Source organism: Equus asinus, chromosome 21 (assembly GCF_041296235.1).
Source record: "Equus asinus isolate D_3611 breed Donkey chromosome 21, EquAss-T2T_v2, whole genome shotgun sequence".
Lineage (NCBI taxonomy): Eukaryota > Metazoa > Chordata > Mammalia > Perissodactyla > Equidae > Equus > Equus asinus.
The window spans coordinates 32,421,352-32,444,247 of NC_091810.1; the positions used below are offsets into that span (position 1 = coordinate 32,421,352).

Genomic DNA, 22,896 nt, shown 5'->3' on the forward strand with positions numbered 1-22,896 from the left:
CCAGTACATAGTTGTATATTCTTTGTTGTGGGTCCTTCCAGTTGTGGCATGTGGGACGCCGCCTCAGTATGGCTTGATGAGCAGTGCTGTGTCCACGCCCAGGATTTGAACCGACAAAACACTGGGCTGCCTGCAGTGGAGCATGCAAACTTAAGCACTTGGCCACAGGGCCAGGCCCCCTCAGAAAGGATTTTAATCATAGATGGGCAAACAGAAAAGATGATCTAAATCCATAGCTTACTGCTTCAATACACAGCTTTTGTGAAGAGACAGGTGAAGTAGTTCACGTTAGGCTTTTTCTATCCACCCACTCCCACCCTAAAAATCTCTTAGTTGAAGATTTTAACTTGCTGGGTTTTTTTCTTTTTGGTGAGGCAGATTGTTGCTGAGCTAACATCTGTGGCAATCCTCCTCTATTTTGTATGTGGGACGCCACCACAGCATGGCTTGATGAGTGGTGTGTACGTTCATGCCCAGAATCTGAGCTGGCAAACCCTGGGCCACAGAAGCAGAGTGTGCAAACTTAACCACTACACCACCAGGCCGGCCCCAAAACTTGTTTTTATTTTTATTTATTTTTTTTGAGGAAGATCAGCCCTGAGCTAACTACTGCCAGTCTTCCTTTTTTTTGCTGAGGCAGACTGGCCCTGAGCTAACATCCGTGCCCATCTTCATCTACTTTATATGTGGGGCACCTACCACAGCATGGCTTTTGCCGAGGTCCGCACCCAGGATCCAAACCAGCGAACCCTGGGCCGCCGAAGCAGAACATGCACACTTACCCGCTGCCCCACCAGGCCAGCCCCTTCAAAATTTGTTTTTAAAATGTAATAATTTATAGCATTTACATGCTACAGTTTTCTATTATCCTTCCAGAATTGACCACTAACCATGGGTAATTATAATGAGTATATTTTTTACTCACATTGTCACTTTCTCCAAATTTATTGCATTTAGTCTTCAGAATTCACCATGTAGAAAATGTAAGGGGCTAAAATGTATATAAACCCATGTCAGGGTTAAAAAGGATCCCATTGGAATTCAATTTTATTCTGGCTGGAGATGAATAAAGTATTAAAGTTTTATTAAACAGTATTTGAAACACAACCTGGGTGTTTACCGTATAATACATCCTCATCATTTCCAGGGTTGTCACAGAGTTTCTCAGACAGTTAACCCAGATGTGCATTAAATAAAGTCTCACAAAAAAACCTTTGATAAATTTTATTCTTCATATTTGGGTAAGGGTACAAATTCTAGACCATGTCTGTGAAGTCAAAGTGACATCACTGTGCTAGAGAGAAAGACTTCAGGTTGGCTGAGAAATTCAAATGCAAGAAAAATCAGGAGCAGCATATGCTGTTGCTTCTTATTCTCCGACCCAGAGAGAGTCTCTTCAGTAAGTAGTGCTCCCATTGTCTTCATAATTCAAGGTTAGGGAAACCTACATGTTTTCTATTCATCTATGAAATCACTCAATTGGCAAGCAAAACATGTTGTATAATCTATTTCCAAACACATGGGAAATAAAAGGAAGAAAGTAACAGAATATATAAACTCATGCTATCTTAATTCTAATGTCTATCTATAAAAACATGGGGTTGTAACAATAGCTCTCTAAAATTTTTATGAACTGCAGAAGCCGGGGATCACTCCCATTTTCATTCCTATTTTAAAAGTCTTTTTGCTTGGTCATCTAAAGATGCTTTTCAGATTTCAAAAGATCAGCCATCATTGTTCTCTTTGTGCCCCTAAGGAATTAATAAAATGCACATTCATTTACCTCTTTCTAAATGTTCCGGTTAAAAACTAAACAAAGAAAGAAATATGGGAAACATTATCTTGGACACCTTTTTCTCATTACAACAACAAAAAATGTGCAATATAAACAGAACTCAAGTTTTCTTTTATTTTGTTTTTTTGTTTTTTAACAAGACTGCCAAGAATAATACAGGTCACATAGCTGTAACCTCCTTAAAGGAGACATTTAGTTTGCAACAAATACTTGCTAGTGAAAACACATCACTAGCATTTCAAAAATTTACAAAATTTTAACAAAATATTCTCCTAAACAGCTATCTTTATATTTGTAAACAAAATATAAACAACTGGTTTATCCACTTTCCACTGCACGTCAAACAGGTGGCAAAGTGATAGAGATCATCTTTGATTTGAAAAGAATAATAATGAAAACGAAACTACTTTATACCCCACATATTATAATCCTAGAGAATAGTTTTGGAGGAGGATGCTGGGGCTTAAAACAGGCTAATGCATGACATCATCTACTTTAACAGTCTTTTCACATACTCACATGGCTTTGATACTTTATAATTACATTTTTTCCTGTAAGATAACAGTATTGTTGCTGTACAGGCCATAATTCATTTTTTTTTCTTTTATTCCCCAAAAGAAATAAGTGTGATCCATTTTCTATCAGTTTTCATAAACACACTTGAGACTTCAGACATAATAGGAGGATGGCTTCTTTTGGTTTCAGAAGCCTTCTCTCTTACAACATCAGAGATGTTAACAGTTTAGCCTATATGTGCATGCTGCCATAGATAGGTGGATGGTACATGCACCTCCTATTTCAAAAATACAAATGGCAAGTAGGTCTGGACAAGGGCAAACTGCAACTTCAACTCGATTTCTACTGCAACCCTATCACCAGCTCAGCTCTATTTATTCCTTCACTTTACTGATATAGTCAGTGAGTTTGTTGATGTTTTCTTCCTGCTGTTCTAGAGCATCCAGGACAATGCCCATTGGCGTCTTCTTCAAACCTATTCCCTCCATTTTATTCTCCAGTTTGTTCTTGAGGTTCCGAAGTCTCAGCGACGCATGGATAAACATCACTACAGAGAAGTGAAACACGGTTAGCACCAGAGCATCAGTTATCTTTCCCCACAGCCACATCACACTCCCTCTCCTCACACCTTCAGTATACTGCCTCAGCTAGCAATAGTCCGATCTGGCTCTCTAAGGGATCCAAGCCCTCAAATAGATCCTTGGACTTTATAGAAAGCTTTTCGACAAGTCATACATAAAGTTTTCTCCATGTGTGAAGGAAAACGTATTCAGCAGGAAGGGCCATAGTCTCGCAGCCACACTCTTTTCCTCCCACACTGATATCGTTACCTTTCACCTACTTAAATGCCCTGAAAATCAACATGGTTCCAACCTACATCAAAGTCGACTTATACAAAGTTTCCCAGGAAAGAACTCATGCTCAATTCAGGGATTTCCTGTATTTTGTTCCCTGTGGGAAGCATGAGGGTGAAGTCCAATTAGGAGGTCCCTAAGAGGCAGTTTTCCAAAGCGTTGGAGATAGGTTTATAAATAAAAACTAAAGGTTTTACCGACATACCCTAGCGTTCCCCAGATTTGCTTCATCATTAAGAATTACCTGCTTGTTTATTAAGAAACAGATTCCCAAGCCCCTCTGCTGGACCTCCTGAACCAAAGCTTAAGGGATAGGCCTGGGGATCTGTATTTTATGCAGGCGTTCCAGATGACGGACACCAGCAATTTTCAAACTTCTGTGTACGTACAAATCACCCGCAGAACCTGTTAAACAGGAAAATTTTGGGTCTCCACCACCCCAAATTCAGACTGTTAAGACTGAAGTAGGGCTCTAGACCATAAAATTTCAATAATCACTCTGGAAGATTCTAATATAGGTGATCTTGGACCTTCATTTTGAGAAACACTGATGTGCGTTCCATCTGGAAGCTCCCAACCCAGACTGGCCATTAGAAACATTTGAGGAACTTTCTGAAAATACAACTTCTTTGGGCACCACTGTTGACCCACAGAATCAAGATCTCCAAGGGATGTGGCTGGGAAATTTGTATTTTTAATAAGCATCCCGGATGATTCTCATAATCATCAAAGTTGGGATTGATCTTGTCTCATTTTCTTATTTTATAGATGAGTGAGCTACAGCCCATTTGGATAACTGGTCCAAATCACATTGCTGGCTTCCAGTAGGTCTAGGATTAGAAATCAGGAACCCTGACTCTCTACCTAGAACACGTTTCATTACGCTGGCCTGTCTCAGGCTCTGATGTGGAAAGGTACTCAGGTTAACAAGCTGTGTGGGGCTGCCCTGTGGCGGAGTGGTTAAGTTCCCGCGCTCCGCTACAGTGGCCCAGGGTTTTTCTGGTTTGGATCCTGAGCACGGACATGGTACCACTCATCAGGCCATGCTGAGGCGGCATCCCACGTACAACAACTAGAAGGACCCACAACTAAAATATACAACTATATACTGGGGGGATTTGTGGAGAAAAAGCAGAAAGGAAAAAAAAAAGATTGACAACAGTTGTTAGCTCAGGTGCCAATCTTTAAAAGAAAAAAAAAAACAAGCTGTGTGTTTAAGCAGAATTATTGAAATTCCAAGCCTCTAGCACATAAGGAAAATCAGAAGAATATTTCAAAAAGTCTGAATTTGCTGATTCAAACATTTTGTCCAATAAGGTGTGGGACTCATCCATAAATATTCTGGGCTTAATCTAACAAAACCCAAATCAAGCAATTGATTCTATTTAATGGAATAAATGCACATGTGAAATGCTGTTAAAGTTAAAGGGATGTTCCTGTGGTATAATACACTAGAATTTTAATCATATTTCTGATGATGCGACTGGAATTTTATCTGTCCTTTATTTCAGGCTTCAAGTGTTTGAGATCTCAGTAAGCAACGCATTTAAAATTTAGAAAGCATCTAGTTCCCTTCACCAGAACTGGAATACTTGTTATGTCATCTTCTGGGCCAATTATTTCTATAGACTGTTGACACTAATTAAGATTTTCTGAGTAAGTAGAGAGTAAATAGTTTACTGCCAAATGAAATATGTTCATTCCTGTGTCAGGACAGTATGAGTGACACAAAGATTGAGAACAGACTCTAATATCAGACAAATCTGGAGTCCAGTGCAGGGCTATGAAACTTTCTTGTTGTATGACTTGGGATTTGTATTTCTTTTGTTAACTGTTGTGTCCTCAAAGAGTGTCTGGCATAGAGTGCGTGCCCAATACATATTTGTGGAATTAATGGACTATTAGGCCTTTCTGCTGTTTCAGAAAATTCTGATAATTTTGCAGACATGCCAACACACATAAGAAACAGGTTATATAATTCCCATTGAACAATCGTGCCTACATTTTTTTCTGATATGAGAAAAGGAAGACTCAGGTTCACTTACGCAACAAAGGAAAAGTGATGCCAAACACAAAGACCATGACTCCACCGAACATAGATATGAGGAAATAGCTGGCCAGCATGACCACCATGACAAATGTCGTGGGGTACCGCTTCTTCATCCGGCGGAGGATGTCCTTATTGTGGGCTGCCCACACAAACCCTGTGAACACCAGCACCACCACAATTCCTCCAAGGATCATGTTGAAGGGGCTCAGGAACCTGGAATATGAAAAAAAAGAGGGAGGCTAGGTCAACAAGAGCAGGAGCAGGAAGAGGAAGATGAGGAAGGGGAGGAGGAGGAAAAACAAGTGTTGCATACTTACTAAGCATTTTATCTAAGTTGTCTCATTTAATCCTTAAACCTGATGAGGTAGATAACTATTAATTCATTTCTCAAATGAAGAAACTGAGGCACAGAGGTGAGAAAATGGTGGAGTTAAAATTCACACCCAGGCAGTTTGACTCCCACCAAACTTGTCAGTCCATCTCATTAGAGGCTCATGATTTTAAAAGACTTTTAAAATTTAAAAGAGACCCCCTTGTTTGGGGGGGGCGCTGCATTTAGCTTTCATACATCCTGGGCTCTAGCTCACATTAGGTGGTATTTTCTGAGCTCTAAGGACTTATTTCAACCTTCATCGAAATTGCCATGACAAATGAATGTAGAGTAGAGGTCACACAGTGGCCTCCACGGGCCAGATCATTGAGTCTACAGTCACATTTTCGTTTGGCCTGTACAATGTTTTTAAAAACTTGTATTTGAATTTCAATGTGTTAAAAAAATCCATAAAACTTAGGATTTCTTGCTTCTCCTGGAAACAAGAAAATCTAACACTAGACCCACTTTCCCACATGTCAACAACTGGCTGAAGCGCCTCCTCATTCACATACAACAAATGCTCTCCTTTCAGCCCCAGTCCCCAACACTATCTACTGCACCTCTGACACACAGGCCCCCAGTCAGTTGCCATTAATTGTTGTTTTTCTGATAGTTGGCCTGCATTGCTCTCTTACATAACCTGCCTGGCCCATGGAGGCATTTGAGTTTATGACTCCTGGCATAGACAGCCCATGATAATTCCTTAGAAGGGCCCAGAGTATCATTAGGGGATGGGTTATCAACTGAGATTCCCAAGCACAGAGCCACCAGATTCATTGTTACAAGCCAAAGGTTACACTTCTATTGATAATAGAGGACACACATTATGAAGAGGAAATTTAGACAAGTATTTTATAAGTGACAATGACTGGGCCTGGTAGCCCCCAACCCCTACCTGCTGTGTATACTAAACCCTTAACAAGACATTTGCAGTCAGCAAGTACAATGAGTTACTTTTTACCTTCACAAGAGCCTAATGAGCATTTCACTTAGGAAGGACAAAGACGGTCAGCATGTTTTCATCATGCTCTGAAGATCAACATGACTGACATGGAAGTAAGGGACAGGGGAAGACAGAATAATGAAGGTGATGCCAAGAGTTTATTTCTCTGAAATAGAACACATGATGGATTCATACTCATACTGGGATTCATATTTAGGATAACCAAGATTCTTTTTTAAAAATCTCTAAATTTTAGCTCTGATTCTGCCTCTGGAAACACAAAAGCTATTCAAAATAGTTTCAAATAGGAGTGAAAGTACTACATACCTTAATGGGTGAAATCAGGGATATAAACTGCTTTGAAAAAGTTAAAAATGTCTGTAAAAATGCATGTAATTAAACAGTGGTAAGAGTAGTAGCACATCATTTAAAATTAAACCCTACAACAATAAGGTGCCATTTCATTTAAAACTCTTGCAAATGTTTATAGTCTTTGGGGCAATGAATCCCCTCCTCAGAATAAAGTCCAAGGAAATAAAAAGGCAAAGACTGAGTTGTAAAAATATTCACAAGTGGTACTTATGATTAAAAATTTTTAAAAATAACATATATGGCCCACTATTTACTAGATGGAGGTATTCACAGATATTTTTACAAAGTTGAAGTACATATTTAATAATATGGGAAGACACTAATAATATATTGAGTAGGTAAGAGCAATTATAACACATTCTCTCTGTTGTGTGGATTTGTCATATGTATTATATAACTCAGAAGTAGAAATTTTATAATTCGTATATTGTTTTGTAATCAGAAATAAAATGAACATATAAAAAAAGAAAATATAAAAACAACTGTTCCCCAGCCCTACAACCCAGACTTGCCACAGGCCAACTACAACAGTCCACCTTTACTTCCATCATCTCTCCAATAACATTAATGCAATTTCAATTCACTAGTTGAACTGAAGCAGTGCACATTCCTTTTCCCACCCAAACCTTAGTTCCCTGCCCGTTCCCCAGATCCTCCTGCAGCCAACGGGCACACCCCATCCCTCAAGCTTTCCCAATACCCAGCACACATGCTATTCAGTCTGTCCTCCTCCTCTCTCAGTTACTTCTATCTGGATCTACTTAGTCTCTCTGTACTTTTTTCCTTTTCTTTTTAAAAATTTTATCTGGGTTATACCCTGTCTTCTGATTTAACCTCAAAATTGATCTGGGCAAGATAAAAATTTCCATATAGGCCTGGGGAATGGATGAATTGGACAGGGCAAAACCAAATCCTCTTTAGAAGGTGGAGGTGGGGAGACTGAGTGGAGAGGCCCAGAAACTCCCACAGATTAGTAAATCTCATTCCTAGCACCAAAAAGAATCTGAAAGAAATTATACCAAAAGACTATAGTAGTTATACTGGGTAGTAGGATCATGGGTAGTTTATTCCCATTTGCTTATTTCTATTTTCACATTTTTTTCAACAGCCATGTATTAGTTGAATAAAAAAATTGATATTTAAATATTAACAAATGAAATCAGGGCGAGGTGCCTGTAATAAATCCTTTTACATAGCCTTGACATTGACCTAGAACTCACCCAAATATTTCTGAGCTATAAAGAAAAGCAAAGATCAACATTAACTCAAAGAACTAGAGTGGAGGGTTCAAGTTTAAGGAAACTTCATTGCATAGCTGCAAATGGGAGATGGCTGGCTGGCAGCAGTGTCAAAGGGCTCCTACTCAGTTCTTTCTAGAATATCTATTAAAATAATAAACCACGAAGTGAGGTATAATAAAATGCATGCCAAGCTTTTCCTATTTTCCTCTGGATAAGTAAAGTAGACATCTAGGTTGAATATCTAAAAAAAGCCCAGGACAAGGAACAATGAAAAATCCAGGCCTGACCCAAGCAATTCCAAATTTGCTTTTCACCTGTTCCTGTTGCTCATGTTCAAGGGAAAAGAACAGAGCAAAGAGTCCTATAGAACTGGTTTTAGCTTACAACACGCCCAGCCACTGTCTATAATTAGAAAGTCACCAAGTTTCCAAGCTGGAAAAAATGAACAGTTACTCCGAGTAGATATGATTTTCTTCCTTATTCTGCTTAAGGGCAATTCCATTCTAAGAAATGGTAAAATGCACACCACTTTAATGCCCTGGCATCTACGTGCACTTGGAGTAAAATAAAACACTCACACCACCCTCCCCAGATGAATTTCTTTTCCAGTGAGTCCAGTTCTTATCCGAGATGAGTAAAGCTTTTATTCAACAGCTGGGCTTTTAGTCATGCCAGTCACAATAAAGCCCAAGAACCTTTAGGACAAAACTTTCATAAATATGCCACTGCAGCTTTCAAATGGACAATTGCCGTTGGCCTTAGATGGGTGGAGTTTCATTTACTGATAGTCCTTGAATGAGAGAGGGAGGAAAGGAGGCAGGAAGACAGAGGGAAGGGAGAAGGGGAGAGAGGAACGAGGGAAAGAGGGAGAGAGAGAGAGAAGAGATGGAGAGGGAGAGAGAGAGAGTGAGAAAATGTGATTTTCTGCCCTTGGTGGAAATAGGACCTAATCTTACAAATCAAAAACATTAAGTATGTTTTTCTATTGTGAGATAAAAATACATACATACATACATATATATTCCATTCAAATAAATAAATAAATGTAATAGTTAAAAATTCTAGTGGAATCATTGGCGGTTGTAAAAAGCTTTAGAATCTCATCACAGAATCCTGTAGCAGAGTCTTCAAAGATTTATCAGTTCAGTCTCATTACACAGATGAATAAACTGAGGCCCAGAGAAATGAAGAAATGTATTCAGAGGGATCCAGAGGGAGAAAAAAGGGTGCCATTGATGTAATTGTGACAGCAATTCACAGTATAACCCATTCTGTGTTGTTAACCAGCTTCAGGAACTTCTTTCCTACAACCATTCTAAGTAACCTCGTTCTTCCAGGTGGGGTAAGCAACTAAGGGTCATCCTGGGAAATTCTTCAGCATTCTCATTTCTTTCTGAAGGAAGGTGGCCATTAGTGGATGTGGACACAAGTCTGAAACTTGCCAACGTGATTCAGCTAGTTATATCTATAGTTTCAGCACAAGCTGCTGAAGGGAAAAAAAAAAAACCTTGGCCAATCACAGAAATTTAGAGCTGGGGGAGATTTTGAAAACTCACTTCATTCTACATATAAACAAGCTAAGGAATAGAGAAGTTAATAAGTTTGTCCCAAGGCCACCAATTGCAGAGTTTGGTGACAAAAGTTCACCAAAAGAGAGATCCTCAGATCAACTCAAGAGCACATTTGTGACTCCTGTCATGCTGCAGTGCCAACAAGAACCAAATAGGCAGCGAAATATTTCCTGAGCAGTAGAAGCGGCTTTGCACTGAGTTCCAATTTTCTAAACCAAAAAGCTATTTTTGCACTTTGGTTCCTGAGCAAGCCTGACTCACCAAGAAAGGGGGGAACAATTTACTCACAGTGGACTTCTCTAACTTGGTAATGTTTTTCTGTTGTCCCTAAGCAGCCAGAGAGATTACTGCAGATCCGAATCCACCCATCCATTTTCTTGCCTCTGCATACCGTTGGGTAGTTTGCACCTGGGACAAGGCCTGGCGGAGGGGGTAAGTGGGGCCTGAAATCCAGGCCACACTTCACTTGCCAAGCCTGTGATTTGGCTTAAGCTGCATCTGCGAAGGGTAAGGAGTGCTTTTAATAATTAGTAGGAAGGAGCCTTAAGGGCTAGCAACAGCCCTGCGGGCCAGCTCTCTCATACCTCCTCCTCCAGATTTTCCCCTCCATCTGCTGGGGCTTCTATCTCTAGAACTCATCTTGCCTCTGGCCATCATGGGTATGTGCACAAGCCATTCTTTCTGCCTGACCCACTCTTACCTCCTTCAAATCTCAGTTTAATCAGCTTTTCCTCCATCTCTCTGACCAGGTCATAGCACTATATGCCTCTTCTTGATAGAACTTATCACAGTGGCAGTTTTACATTTATTTGAATGAGAATTGGCTGAATGTCTCTGTCCCCCACTAGAGATTAAGCTGTATCAGGACAGGGACGTGACTTTTTTTCCCCTAACACGGAGCACAGTGCCTGACACAGAGCAGGTATTCAATAAATATTTGTTAAAAGAAAGAACAAAGCTAGCACATTTTCACATTATTTAAATAAGCCCAGCAACTTTCTATGGCCACAAATTAAGTGACATGAGACCGATCTTGCACAGATCACTATTCTCATTGTACACAAATATTACTGGAGAAATAGTCCCTGTCTTTGTGCCTTCACAAAGTTATGATGAAAGGAACAAATGAGAAACCAAAAGTAGGAAAAATATCTAAACTCCAATGCGAGCATAATGGATGATTATTGTGATATGATCCTTGCGGTGAAAGGCACTTGAGCTTGCTGGAAGGAGGAATGTTGTATGTTTTGTTGCTATTGCATGCTGGGAGCCAGGAGGGAGAGTGGGTGGGACAGAGAGAGATTCATGCTCCTGCAGATCTGTCTACGTAGGCCCCTCTTGCTCTTTGACTCCTCAGACAGCCCCAAGAATCTTCTGTGCTTATTTTGGTTTCCCAACACAACTTCTGTCCTGGCAAGAAATGTTTATCACTGTAAAGTATAAATGTAAATGGACAAGTCGGTTTTGAGTAAATGTGATCAGTGTCTCCTGGGCCTAAAGATCACAAACAGTTAAGGTGGGATGGGAGCGTGTCTCTTTTGTCACAGAAAGGTCATGGTACCCTAACCTTGAGATTTGCCTAACCAAATGAATGAGGAGGGCCCACAATATTTATTGCATACTCGCTGTGTACTGAATGTTGATTGCACCTTGAGTACTTGGCACCATCGAACTAAATACTCACATCCGAATGATCCACTGACTCAGCAGCCATTGGTATGTTAAAAGTATTCATAGGAAGACATACCTTATGAACCTCCATGTTTTCTTTTGCATTTATAAACTAATTGCTTGTTTTATTTTTAATAAACAACAAGTTGGATCTGGATTAGAAGCCACATATTTCACACTTCCCACAGGGATGGAGCTTCAAATAACAGTCAGCGTATAAGGCTCTGATTAGACTGCAACAAATCCTTCTTAAACTTTTTATTCTGGAAAATTCCTAACATATACAATGGCAGAGAGAATGGTATAATGAACCCTCCTGGGGGCCAGTCCGTGGGCTAGTGGTTAAGTTCGGTGTGCTTCACTTCAGTGGCCTGGGTTCAGTTCCCAGGAGCAGACCTACACCACTCATCAGTGGCTGTGCTGTGGTGGTGACCCACACACAAAATAGAGGAAAACTGGCACAGATCTTCGCTCAGGGCAATCTTCCTCAAGCAAAAAGAGGAAGATTGGCAACAGATGTTAGCTTGGGGCAAGTCTTCCTCAGCAAAAACAAACCAACAAACAAAACAAAACCCTCCTGTATACTCTTCATTGCCTCCAACAATTAGGAACCCATGGTTACCCTCACAAAAAATCATGTTTTGGAAGTAAAGTGGAAAGATGGTTGTTTACAAACTGTTCTTTCTGAATGCTTTTAGTAAAGCAAATAAAATTGTTATCACATGGCAAGTTCTTACAAACCTGTGGAGAGAAAACAGGTTGGACAAATGCTAATGAGCCTGGTAACACATAAACTCCTTTCCTATCAGCAGTTTCTTGTCTGTTTACCTTCTGCTAACACTCAATTTCCACATTCCCTTTTGTTCCTCAGAGACCAGAAGGAACCAGCACTGATGGGACATGACGCAGATTGGTAGAAGTAGGAACCAAGCCCCAGTTTTCCACTTCAGAAGTGCTTTCTGCCTTCCAGGTATCTCCATTAGCGAATGCTGGGGGCAGGGGAAGGCCAGGCAATCCTATCAATTTATGGTAAATGACTGCAGAATGGAGAGGCAGCCTGCAAGTTTTGTTTCAGATCAGAGGCATGGAAGTGTTCCCTGAAACGAGAGGCCAAGCTCATTAAAAGAGACAGAGGAGGATGTTATGGGTAAGTATTCTGAAGCTGAGTGATACAGGGTAGAATTCATTTGTCCAAAAGGAAAATAAGAAATTTCCAAGTTAGGTCAAGTTCATCTTCAATTAGATTTCCTATGCAGAATACCCTGCCCCTAATAAGTTGCTTGAGAGCTTCTGCCCTCTAAGAAAGTGGCCAGGAACCCAAATATGCTCATTTATTTGCACACTTACCCAGAATCATTGTAAATCCTTACATATGGAAACGGGACAGAAACTAGCAACCCCAGGCTGACAGTGGCAGGGAACATTTTTTTAAAAAGTGTGTGAGGAGGAGCAGTCAAGAACAGGTTACATAAATAGCGTCGGAAGATGATTTAACAGAAGACAATCCTTTTGAGATTAAAATTTTGAGTGTTGATAGACCTCTTAAAGTTTTGTACTCAGAAGAAATGCACAACCCACCAGGGAAAGACATATGCCAGCAGGCCAAGCGCTCTGCCTCAAGTGCAAGTCAAGGGGTTGTGGGAGGGCAGGAAGAGATTAATTCTGGGAGGCTTTGGGAAGGCCAGGTGGAGTTGTCTGCCTGCCTGTATCCTCAGGACCGACACAGGTCTGGCAGGTAGCAGGAGCTCTGTGAATATTTGTTCAACTGAGTGGAAGGCACCTGAGCTGCAGGTGAGGATGCGTGAAATTTAATAACCCTTTCCCCTGTCCACAAACTCAGTGCCTCTTCCATTTTTAACACCTGAGAGTTTTGGAATTTGGAATCATAAGGTACAGGGGAGACCCGGTAAGTCAGGTTGAAAACGACATGTGTTTATGTAGGTGTATGTTTCTGTACACTTGCCATACTTGTATAAAAATTAATTACTATGTATTCAGTGTTGTCTTGCTGGCCCTCTAGACCCTAAACTCCATGAAGGCAGCTGTCTCATTCTCTACAGCATCTCCTAGCACAGTGCCTGAGAAGGTGGGAAGTGCTTCCTACTCTTTGTGGAGTGAATGAATGAAGAACACAAACAAAATTAATGTTGCAGAATTAGTGTTGAAACCGATGAATCTCAAAAATATTTCCACTAGGTTTTAGCATAAATAGACTACAATTAATTCCATCTGCAAATGTTGTAATACCTTCCCAACCAGAGCATCCCAGGGATTTCTCAGTTTTTTTTCCTCTCTACTACCTGGAAACTTGTTTTTTCATCTGGCAGCATTAAAAGGTACAAACAATCTGACCACTTCTTAATATTGGATGCTGGTAGCCACAGGTCTAGAATACACTACAGAACCTCACTCATTTTGAAAAGATTACAGTAATGCTCTTTTCAAACAAAATTACCAGCCTTCCAGAAATGCCTTACCATCTCAAGTAACTCAAAGCACAAAGTGCCAACTCTAGTTTCCACCTTCTGGTAACACCTCCCCAGGCCACATGGTGCTGTGGTACATTAGCTAAGAAAATATGAGCTCATTCATTCAGCAGCTACAGTTTGCTGTCTTAAAGGAGAGGCACAAATGTACACAGTTGAGAATAAATGTGCCTTTCTGCCTGGAGACACAGCAGGGGCATTTATATCTTCACGAATTCTCTGTGTGGTTGGTGCTTCTGAAGCCAAGCCAGAAAATAGGAGTTCTGATGGCATGGAGGAATTTGTGAGAATAAGTCAAGCATAATCACATAAATGCTGTGAGAGTCAGGTATTCTGTTGAATGGGGTTAATTAGGAACTTCAGAACATTTGCGATGGCTTAATGGAAAAAGTAGTTCACTTCCTATCAATAAAACAAGCGACCATCAGCAGCTTCGGTTCTAAACAGCCACATGACCTCAAGCCTTTCCGTTTGTGAAAGTTGGGGGGTTTGAGGGGATCAGTACTTCTCAACTTCAACTTGGGGATACATATCAGAATCACTTGGGGAGTTAAGAAAAAAATATAGGTGCCTGGACCCAGCCAAGAACTATATATTTAGAATCTCTGAAGGTAAAACCTAGGCATATAGGTGTATTTATTTAAATTTTCTTAGTGTTTCTTTTGAACCAGACCAGATCAGTGCTTCTCACATTTTAATGTGCCTGTGAATCATCAGGAGTGCTGTTAGGATGCAGATTCTCACCCAGCAGGTCTCGGATGGGGCCTGAGATTCTGAATTTCTAACGAACTCCCAGGGCGAAAGATGCTACTGTTCCACGGCCCACACTTTGGATAGATTTCTCCGGCTCAAAGCTTTTGGATTCTGTTAAGCATGCAGAAATTCCCATCCACAACTAGAACGTATCACATGCTTAGAACTTAAATTCCAAGCGCAATTAGGTGACTCTGCTTTTTACTTTGAAGATAGAGGCAGAGACTTCCACTGCTGTATGCGATGTAAAGAGTATCCAGTGCCGGATGTCCCGTGTCAAAGATGGGGAAGGGAAGTCATGTCCTCTTTAATCTTAGACATATTTCCTTTCTTGATTTAAAGGACACAAAGCCATTTTCAGCAAAACACACATTCCCCAACTTGTTATTCATGCTCTTCATTTCAAGTCATTCCGTCTCTTCTGAAGTGCTGCCTGAATCTTAAAAGGAAACTCGAGTCTTCAAGGGAAGCAAAGTTTGATAAGAAACACAAGTTGCAATTATGACAAAACCACTAAAGTGTATCCATCATCTAATACTTATGCCTAAAAGAACACACAAGTTGTCAGAATTTTAAATATGCCTGTACCCTAGGATTTAATGTAATAATAGCAGCTAATGTTTGAGTGTTATCATTTGCCAGGCCTTAATGTGTTTTATACTAATTAAGTCATTTAATTCCTACTCTGTAGCAGTGGAACTCCACAGCAAGTGAACTTTTGAGCAGAAAGCTAATAAAAAACAAATGCCAGAATTCTGTCAAAAAATAAAAAGACTGAGTCTGTGGGTTCAGTAGCGTCTTCTAGGCAGAATCATAAAAGAAGGATACCATAACAAATTTAATAAATTAAGGATAATGATCAAAGCTGTGTAAAGCTTCGAATCCACTCCATTCTCTTTTTTTTGAGGAGGAGGATTAGTCCTGAGCTAACATCTGCTGCCAATTCTCCTCTTTTTGCTGAGGAAGACTGGCCCTGAGCTAACATCTATGCCCATCTTCCTCTATTTTATGTGAGACACCTGCCACAGCATGGCTTGACAAGCAGTGCATAGGTCCACACCCAGGATCCAAACTGGCAAACCCTGGGCTGCTAAAGCAGAACGTGTGAACTTAACTGCTGCACCACTGGGCCAGCCCCTCTACTCCATTCTTATGTTAAAAAGTTAGGAGCCAGGAGCTAAAGTCAAATTGCTTTGCTATGTAATTGCAAGAACTCTGTTTCAGTATCTTGTTATAAAGCAACTTGCATTTACTGAAGATGACATGAGGAGTCATCATGATTTTCTTGGTAGTAGAGCAGTAGTTCTCAATCAGGGGTAATTTTGACCCCCAGGGGACATTTGGGAATGTCTAGAGACATTTTGCTTGTCACAACTGAAGGGGAGGGTACTACTGGCATTCAGTGAGTGGAGAGCAGAGATGGTGCTAAACATCCTGCATACACAGGACAGCCCCCCTACAACAAAGAATTATACAATCCAAAATAATAGCGCTAACCTTATATAAGAAACCTTGCAGGAGAGAATTTCAACAAAATTCTACAAGGACAATATGAATCAGCGAAGAGTCTGAATTATAAACTTTTTAATTTAATTTAATTTTTTCTTCTTCTTCCTCTCCCCAAAGCCCTCCCAGTACATAGTTGTATATTCTAGTTGTGAGTGCCTCCAGTTGTGCTTTGTGGGACGCCACCTCAGCATGGCTTGATGAGCCGTGCCATGTCTGCACCCCGGATCCAAACTGGTGAAACCCCGGGCCGGCGAAGCGGAGCGCGTGAACTTAACCACTCGGCCACAGGGCAGGCCCCTAAACTTTTTTAAATTGAATTTTCACACTATAGTAATTCTAACCAATATGTAGCAAGTGCCATCAGCAATGACCCAGTAGGAATCAATTTAGCAGCATGTTGTTGTTATGTGCTGGCATAACACTATGTGCTTCAAAATAATTTGTTCCTTTAAGTAGGTTTGTTGCCCCTGTCATCATGTTGAGGTTCATTTATTTACTCCTTGCACTCACGAAGTAGGCTCCTGCTATACAGTAGGGCTGAGGGATACAGAGAATAAAAATAATGATAACCACAACAAGAAGAAGAAAAAATAATCACAAACAAAACCCACAGTCTCTGGCCTCAAGGAGTCCACAGTGCAGAGTGGAGACGAGTGAACAGACAATTTAAAAGCCCATGGAGTAAGTTTAAGAAAGTTACGGCACAGGTGTATCAACACAAGGGAGTAAGGGGCAAAGGAAGAAGTTTCCTCAAAGAGGTGGTACCAAAGCTGAGTCTTGTAGGAGAAGTAGGAGTAGATGAGTAAGTTGGGGACTGCAATTTGGGTGGACGGATAAAGATGCTGTACATGTTTCTCAGTAATCTCTATGATATACCAACAATGATAAAAATAATAAGTAAGATTTGTGGAGCAAAACCTAGGAGCTGGACACTGTTCTAAGAGACTTGTCTCTATTAACTCAGATAATTCTCACAGAGGCCCTATAAGGCAGGTACTACAATTAGTCTCATTTTTGAGGGGCCAGCCCAGTGGCACAGCGGTTAAGTTCACACGTTCCGCTTCTCAGCGGCCCGGGGTTTGCCGGTTCGGATCCCAGGTGCGGACATGGCACCGCTTGGCACGCTATGCTGTGGCAGGCATCTCACATATAAAGTAGAGGAAGACGGGCACGGATGTTAGCTCAGGGCCAGGCTTACCCAGCAAAAAAGAGGAGGACTGGCAGTAGTTAGCTCAGGGCTAGTCTTCCTCAAAAAAAAAAAAAAAAATTAGTCTCATTTTACAGATGAGGAAGCTGAGGCGTGGGGTGGTTCAAGTGACTTGCCCAAGGTCACATAGCTAATGACTGTAGCTGGGATTCAAAATTTACTTAATCTGGCTTTGATGGTGGTAAACTCTTAACCACTGCTTGAACAGTCAGGAGATATGGCAACTGTCTTCAGCAAGGGCTATTAAGAGAATTACTCAGAGTTAATCTAAGAGGCATAGTAGACCTACTGGGTGGAAATCATGTGCCTGGTAAATGATGCTTTTTAAAAAGAATGAAAAAAGTGAATTACCAGGCCCTGCCCAATCAGGCCCTCATACACAGATTTATCTCTATCCTAATCCCTCTTAATCTCCATCGGGGTACAGGCAGCCCAGCCCGTTCTGGTCTTTTTGGAGCTGGATTATATCGGTTTGGTCTTTCCTCTCCCTTGCTGCAATCTTGAAGAGCAGGCTCTCTATCCTTCCCCAAGCCCGTTTTCAACACCAGAGCATTGAGTTGAGGCTAGAGCCCTCCAACAATGCCCTGGAGGCCCCTCCCCACCAGCAGGGGACTGAACCATTGAAGAACTCCCTTGGAACACCCAGTTAACATCCTTTCCCAGTTAACACCTAGGCCACATTTTCACACACACTTCACCAAGATAGCAGGAGAAACTATCAGATGCCTTTAGAGAATCCAGATAAACAGAGACCAGCACTGCTCTGACTCAGCCATCTACCGACATCACCAAAAGAGAGTTCTCTGTAGAATGAGAAATTTTCCAGAATCAACTAAGCTCCCTGGCCCTGAAGATATTTAGTTTCTTCCACCTTTAAGAGACTATAATTCTAAACCCCATGATTCATAGAAAGATGCATAGAAGTCAAGAGCACAAGCCTGGGTCTGTGACTTTGAGCAAGTCATTTAACCTCTCTGAGCCTCAGGTTTAATAATAACAACAATAATAAAAATAATAATGTCTCATCTCATTGGGTTGTATGAGGTAATGCAGGTAAATTACTTAGCAAGTACCTGGCACCCAAAGCACTCAATAAATGTTTCCTTTTATTATTATTATTAGATTATAAAGAAAGAAAAGAGCAATTTGTGGAAAAACTACAGACTGTGTGTGTTTGTAGATGCACAGAAAAGAGTTGAAGGTCATAAACCAAATTTTTACCAGGGCACAAAGGAAATCTCACATTTTACTACACAATTTTCAAAACAACTTACTACTGGCCTGTATCTGCTGTAAGTTTTTAAATATAAGAATAAGAAAAAATAAACATGGCTATTTTTCACTTTTACCTTCAAAAATTTCACTGCCACACCAACATCTCTTTTTTGAAAATGGGAATGGGAAAAGCCAACATCCCCAAACCACCTGAGTTAGTGGGCTAAGACACCATAATGAAAGAGCTATATTTAGTCAAGGGGCTGGCCCCTGACCTTCACAGTGAAAAATGGATTCTATCAAGGCGGGCAAGCCTGCCCGAGCTGGTGTGTGGTCTGGGGGGGTGCACCTCTTTGAAAAGCAAGGGCGTTTTCTGTACATTTGATTGGTATGTGTCAAAACTTGCCTCACATCTAAGATTTCGTAGTTCTCTCAAAAAAAAATAAAACTCCAATAACTAGATCACCAGAGGAGATGCCTTGCTGGCTTCTTTACAGAGAGGGAAGAAAAAGAAAGCAAAACAACAGATGCAATCCTGTTTACTACTTATTTTGTTTTAAAGAAATTTTTTAGCATTCTGGGAAATGAGCCTCAAGCATGAAGGTATTGGGAAGCAGCCGCCTCAGGCCCCAGGCCTGTCCTATCCCAACTAATTTTAACTTGGCTGCCGCTCTAATTCAGAGTCGGCTCGGAGCCCATGCCCTCCGCACACCAAGCCATTCTCAGGGTTTGTAATTCCTTAAGCAACACATAATGAGGATCTGTAGGATTGTCTACTGAATTACACAAACGAGCGTCCACTTCTGCATGGGGGTGACTACTCTGAACCACACTGAGAAATTGTGAACTCTCCTCTGTGCTGTGTATTTGGTCGTATAGCTCCTCAACAACGGCCAAGTGTCCTTGGGCCACAGTTCACGTCTGATTGATCTCGGTGTGCTCTGAGCTTGGCACAGAGAAGCGACTCAATAAATAAGCCAAAGAATGGCAAACCGACTTAAGAAACCACCCTCTGCCCTTTCCCACACCCTCCAAGTTTGGATTTCTCCCCCTTCTCCCAGGCCAGCTTGCTCTTTCCCTCTGTATTTGTTCTGAAATAGAAATGTCAGACACTTCTTAATGGCAAGTGAGTTCCTTTATAAAATCGGAGGGTGGCTTTTTCTTTACAGATGCAAAGGTTCAGCAAGGTCTAGAATATCACCACCCCATCTTGCAAACGTGAGAGAAGCATTTCCTAAAGGGTGAACTGCAAGAAAAGGTGGTTGCCAGCAGAGCAGGTGCATGTGTGGAAAATCGTATATAACACAGGACACTTCTTATTTTAGGATGAGGTATCGAAAAGGCCTTTAACACACTGAGACCACAGGCTAGGCAGTGAAGCGATCACGCCTGGCAACTCCTGGAAGAAAGAGCAAGAGGACCCCCGTCGCTAGAGTCAAGACAACCTTCACCTCACACTGGGAGATGCGCCACCTGGGAACACCCACCCTCTTGGTCCCAAGCTCAGCTTTTCTGTACAGTGCGGCAGGTACTAGGTGGAAAAACCGACAAAGCGCGTCGCCTCTTAGATGCCCTTTTTACACTAACACCCCCAAAGGGCAGAGTCCGGATCCACACCCAGCCGCCCCAAGCCTCCCAGGGCGGCGCCCGCCCCAGCCAGCCCCGGGATAAGGTTACACTACTTTCCTCTTTCTTATTTTTTTTTTTAAGAACTGGAGCGCTGTAACTATCTCCCCCAGCAACAGCCTAATCCGAGCACAGAAAAAAATTTCATTTTTCTTGCCCGAGGTTGGCAAAATTTCCTCATCCCTAGGGATCCCCTCACGTCTCAGCTGGGGGAGCGGAAAGGCAAAGGGGACCCCTAGATTGCTGGCCTCGCCCTGAGAACAAGTTTCCACTGGTTAGACCGCTTGTGGTTGCCAGGGCAGGCGCCAGGCGTGGAGAGCGTTTCCGCATCCCGAAATCTTGCACACAGAGCTCCCTCCGTGTTGCCCCCGATCAGTGCCCCAGAGAGCGACCCCACTTACCCCACGACGGAAATCATCATGGCAGCCACCACCAGGTAGTTGGTCTGATAATAGAGCAGGTTGCTCACCACGCGGTTGTTCCATTTGGAAATGTCCCTGAAGTCCGGCCGGGCGAAGCGGTCAGAGCCCGGGAAGAAGTCGTCCCAGGCGCGGAGAGGGGCGATACTCACGTCCATGTCTCGTCTCTCAGCTTCTTGTTCTTTGCCTCTGGAATCTGGCGGCGGCGGCGGCGGCAACCGATCAGCTGAGCTAGGTTAGAGATGACAGCAGCTCGGGCTCTGTCCGCTCTGCGGTTGGCGGGCAGCGGAGCAAAGGAAATTGGGAGCGGGCGGGCGTTTTTCTCTTCTTTACTTCTTGATTGGCTCTAAGTGGTTGGTTACAGGAAAACTGGGGCCCCGCGACAGAGCAAGGGGCAGAGTGCAAAACGGAGATGAAATGACAAAAAGAAACCAGCGGAAATCCCCTGTCTGAAGCGAGGTGGCAATGTCTTCCCTGGCAGTCCGAATACAAACAGCCTCCTTTAAAATACCCCTTTTGAGGGTTTAACCTAGGAATGTGTTCTGGACTTTAGGGAGATTTTTTGCAGCTGTTCAGATGCCAGTCTAAGTGAAATGGAATGGAAGGCAACTATAGTGTTACTGGAGGATGAGCTGGTTTTGAAAACTAAGTAGTTACTAACCCCTGCACATCTGAATGCAATTCTGTTTTCTCTGCTTCACCATGAGTCACTATGAGTGAAATCAGATTGGCAAAATAGAAAAGCAGGACGGGTAGAACGGAAGGGCTGATTTATTCTTTCACTTCTCTTCCTGTTCTCCATCTCTATTCTCCCCAGGGTAAAATTATTGAACTACTGTGCCATTCTGATAAAGTGGGCACTCTCGTTACTTTAGCCCTGGGCTGGGATGTTTACATTCGAAAGGAAACAATGGTCTGCAGTGAACTAATTGTTCTGCACCCCGTATTTTCTGGGCAGAAACACGGATTCTACTCCAAAAGGGCTTTCTCAGTTTTATCCTAATATTTGGGGACAACTTTCACTAAGGGAGCACAGTATGTTAATAGATAATGTGATAGTTTTGTATCTCAGCCCAAAGAACTGTCAAGAGATGTATTAGTTGTAAATTCTCTTCTAAGGGTTCCAAAAGGATCATCTTTTTTCAGTTAAGGGGCTGGTTGGTACAGTAAAACTCCCTGTATCTCAAATGCAAGAGAAAAAAGTATTTTGACTCATTGCATAGTGTGGTAGGCAGAATTCTACGATGCTAGTGTCTAAGACAACAGTCTCTAAATCTGCAAGTGGTGCTGTTTTTAAAAAACTGAATTTACTCTCCTCATACCAATTTTCAAAAAATTGGAAAGCAATAAAACATACCTAATACTGAGGCCGACCCGGTGGCATAGTGGTTAAGTTTGTGGGCTCTGCTTTGGTGGCCCAGGGTTCACTGGTTTGGATCCTGGGCACGGATTTAGCACTGCTTGTTAAGCCATGCTGAGGTGGCTTCCCACATAGAAGAAGTGGAAGGACCTACAACTGGGATATACAACTAGGTCCCAGGGCTTTGGGGAGAAAAAAAGAAAAAAAGAGGAGGATTGGCAACAGATGTTAGCTCAGAGCCAATCTTCCTCACCAAGAAAAAAAGCGTACCTAAAAATAAAAAAATATACCTAATGCAAAGTCTAGAAGACATAATTTGACTTTCCTGATGATTCAGAAGGCAGTTCAGGAACTTACAATGACTCTAAGGAATTACTCCTGCCACTGGTGTTCAGGAAAGTTGGGTGACTGAATTGAATCAGTGCTAAGACACAGCCTAGATGATGCTTTTTGAATAAGGTTTAAAATGTGAAAATGTTCCTAACCTCTCACATTTTCTTGATTCCAGAAAAATGGGAAGGTTTAAAGTCAGAGAGAGCAAAATTAAAGTCCTAGCTCCTTCATTTCTGGCAGGGAACTTTGGAGAAATTACTTAATCTCCTCTAGTCTCAGTTTTTTCACGGGTAAAGTGGGTGTAATAAGAACATTTGCCACACAGGTGAAGACAAAAAAGTGGATGGGAAGTGCTTAGTGTATAGTAATTGCTCACAGTTAGATATTATTGTTATTGTTATTAATAATAGTACGGGCCATGATTCATCTGTATGGTATTAATAGTGCTTTAACCTGATTTGTTTTTTATGCTTTTATAATGAACATGCACTGATTTTTCTCTATCTTGTTGCAATTTTATTTTTGCGGTTGTATCTGGATAGACTTGCTAGGGGAAAAAAGGTCGAAAAGTTTCAGAATGATGCCAACAGATATTTTGAATC

The 22,896-nt window shown here is 41.7% G+C and overlaps 1 protein-coding gene across 1 annotated transcript; it reads right to left on the bottom strand.

The window, feature by feature from the left end:
- Window positions 1-1,885: 1,885 nt before the first annotated feature.
- ARL6IP5 (ARF like GTPase 6 interacting protein 5) lies at window positions 1,886-21,310 on the bottom strand. Its single transcript, XM_014836089.3, has 3 exons — window positions 20,584-21,310; window positions 5,211-5,428; window positions 1,886-2,858 (listed from the first exon to the last, which is right to left on the bottom strand). The coding sequence occupies exons 1-3, from the start codon at window positions 20,757-20,759 to the stop codon at window positions 2,686-2,688; spliced, it is 567 nt and encodes a 188-aa protein (XP_014691575.3). The 5' UTR covers window positions 20,760-21,310; the 3' UTR covers window positions 1,886-2,685.
- Between the last annotated feature and the right edge of the window lie 1,586 nt (window positions 21,311-22,896).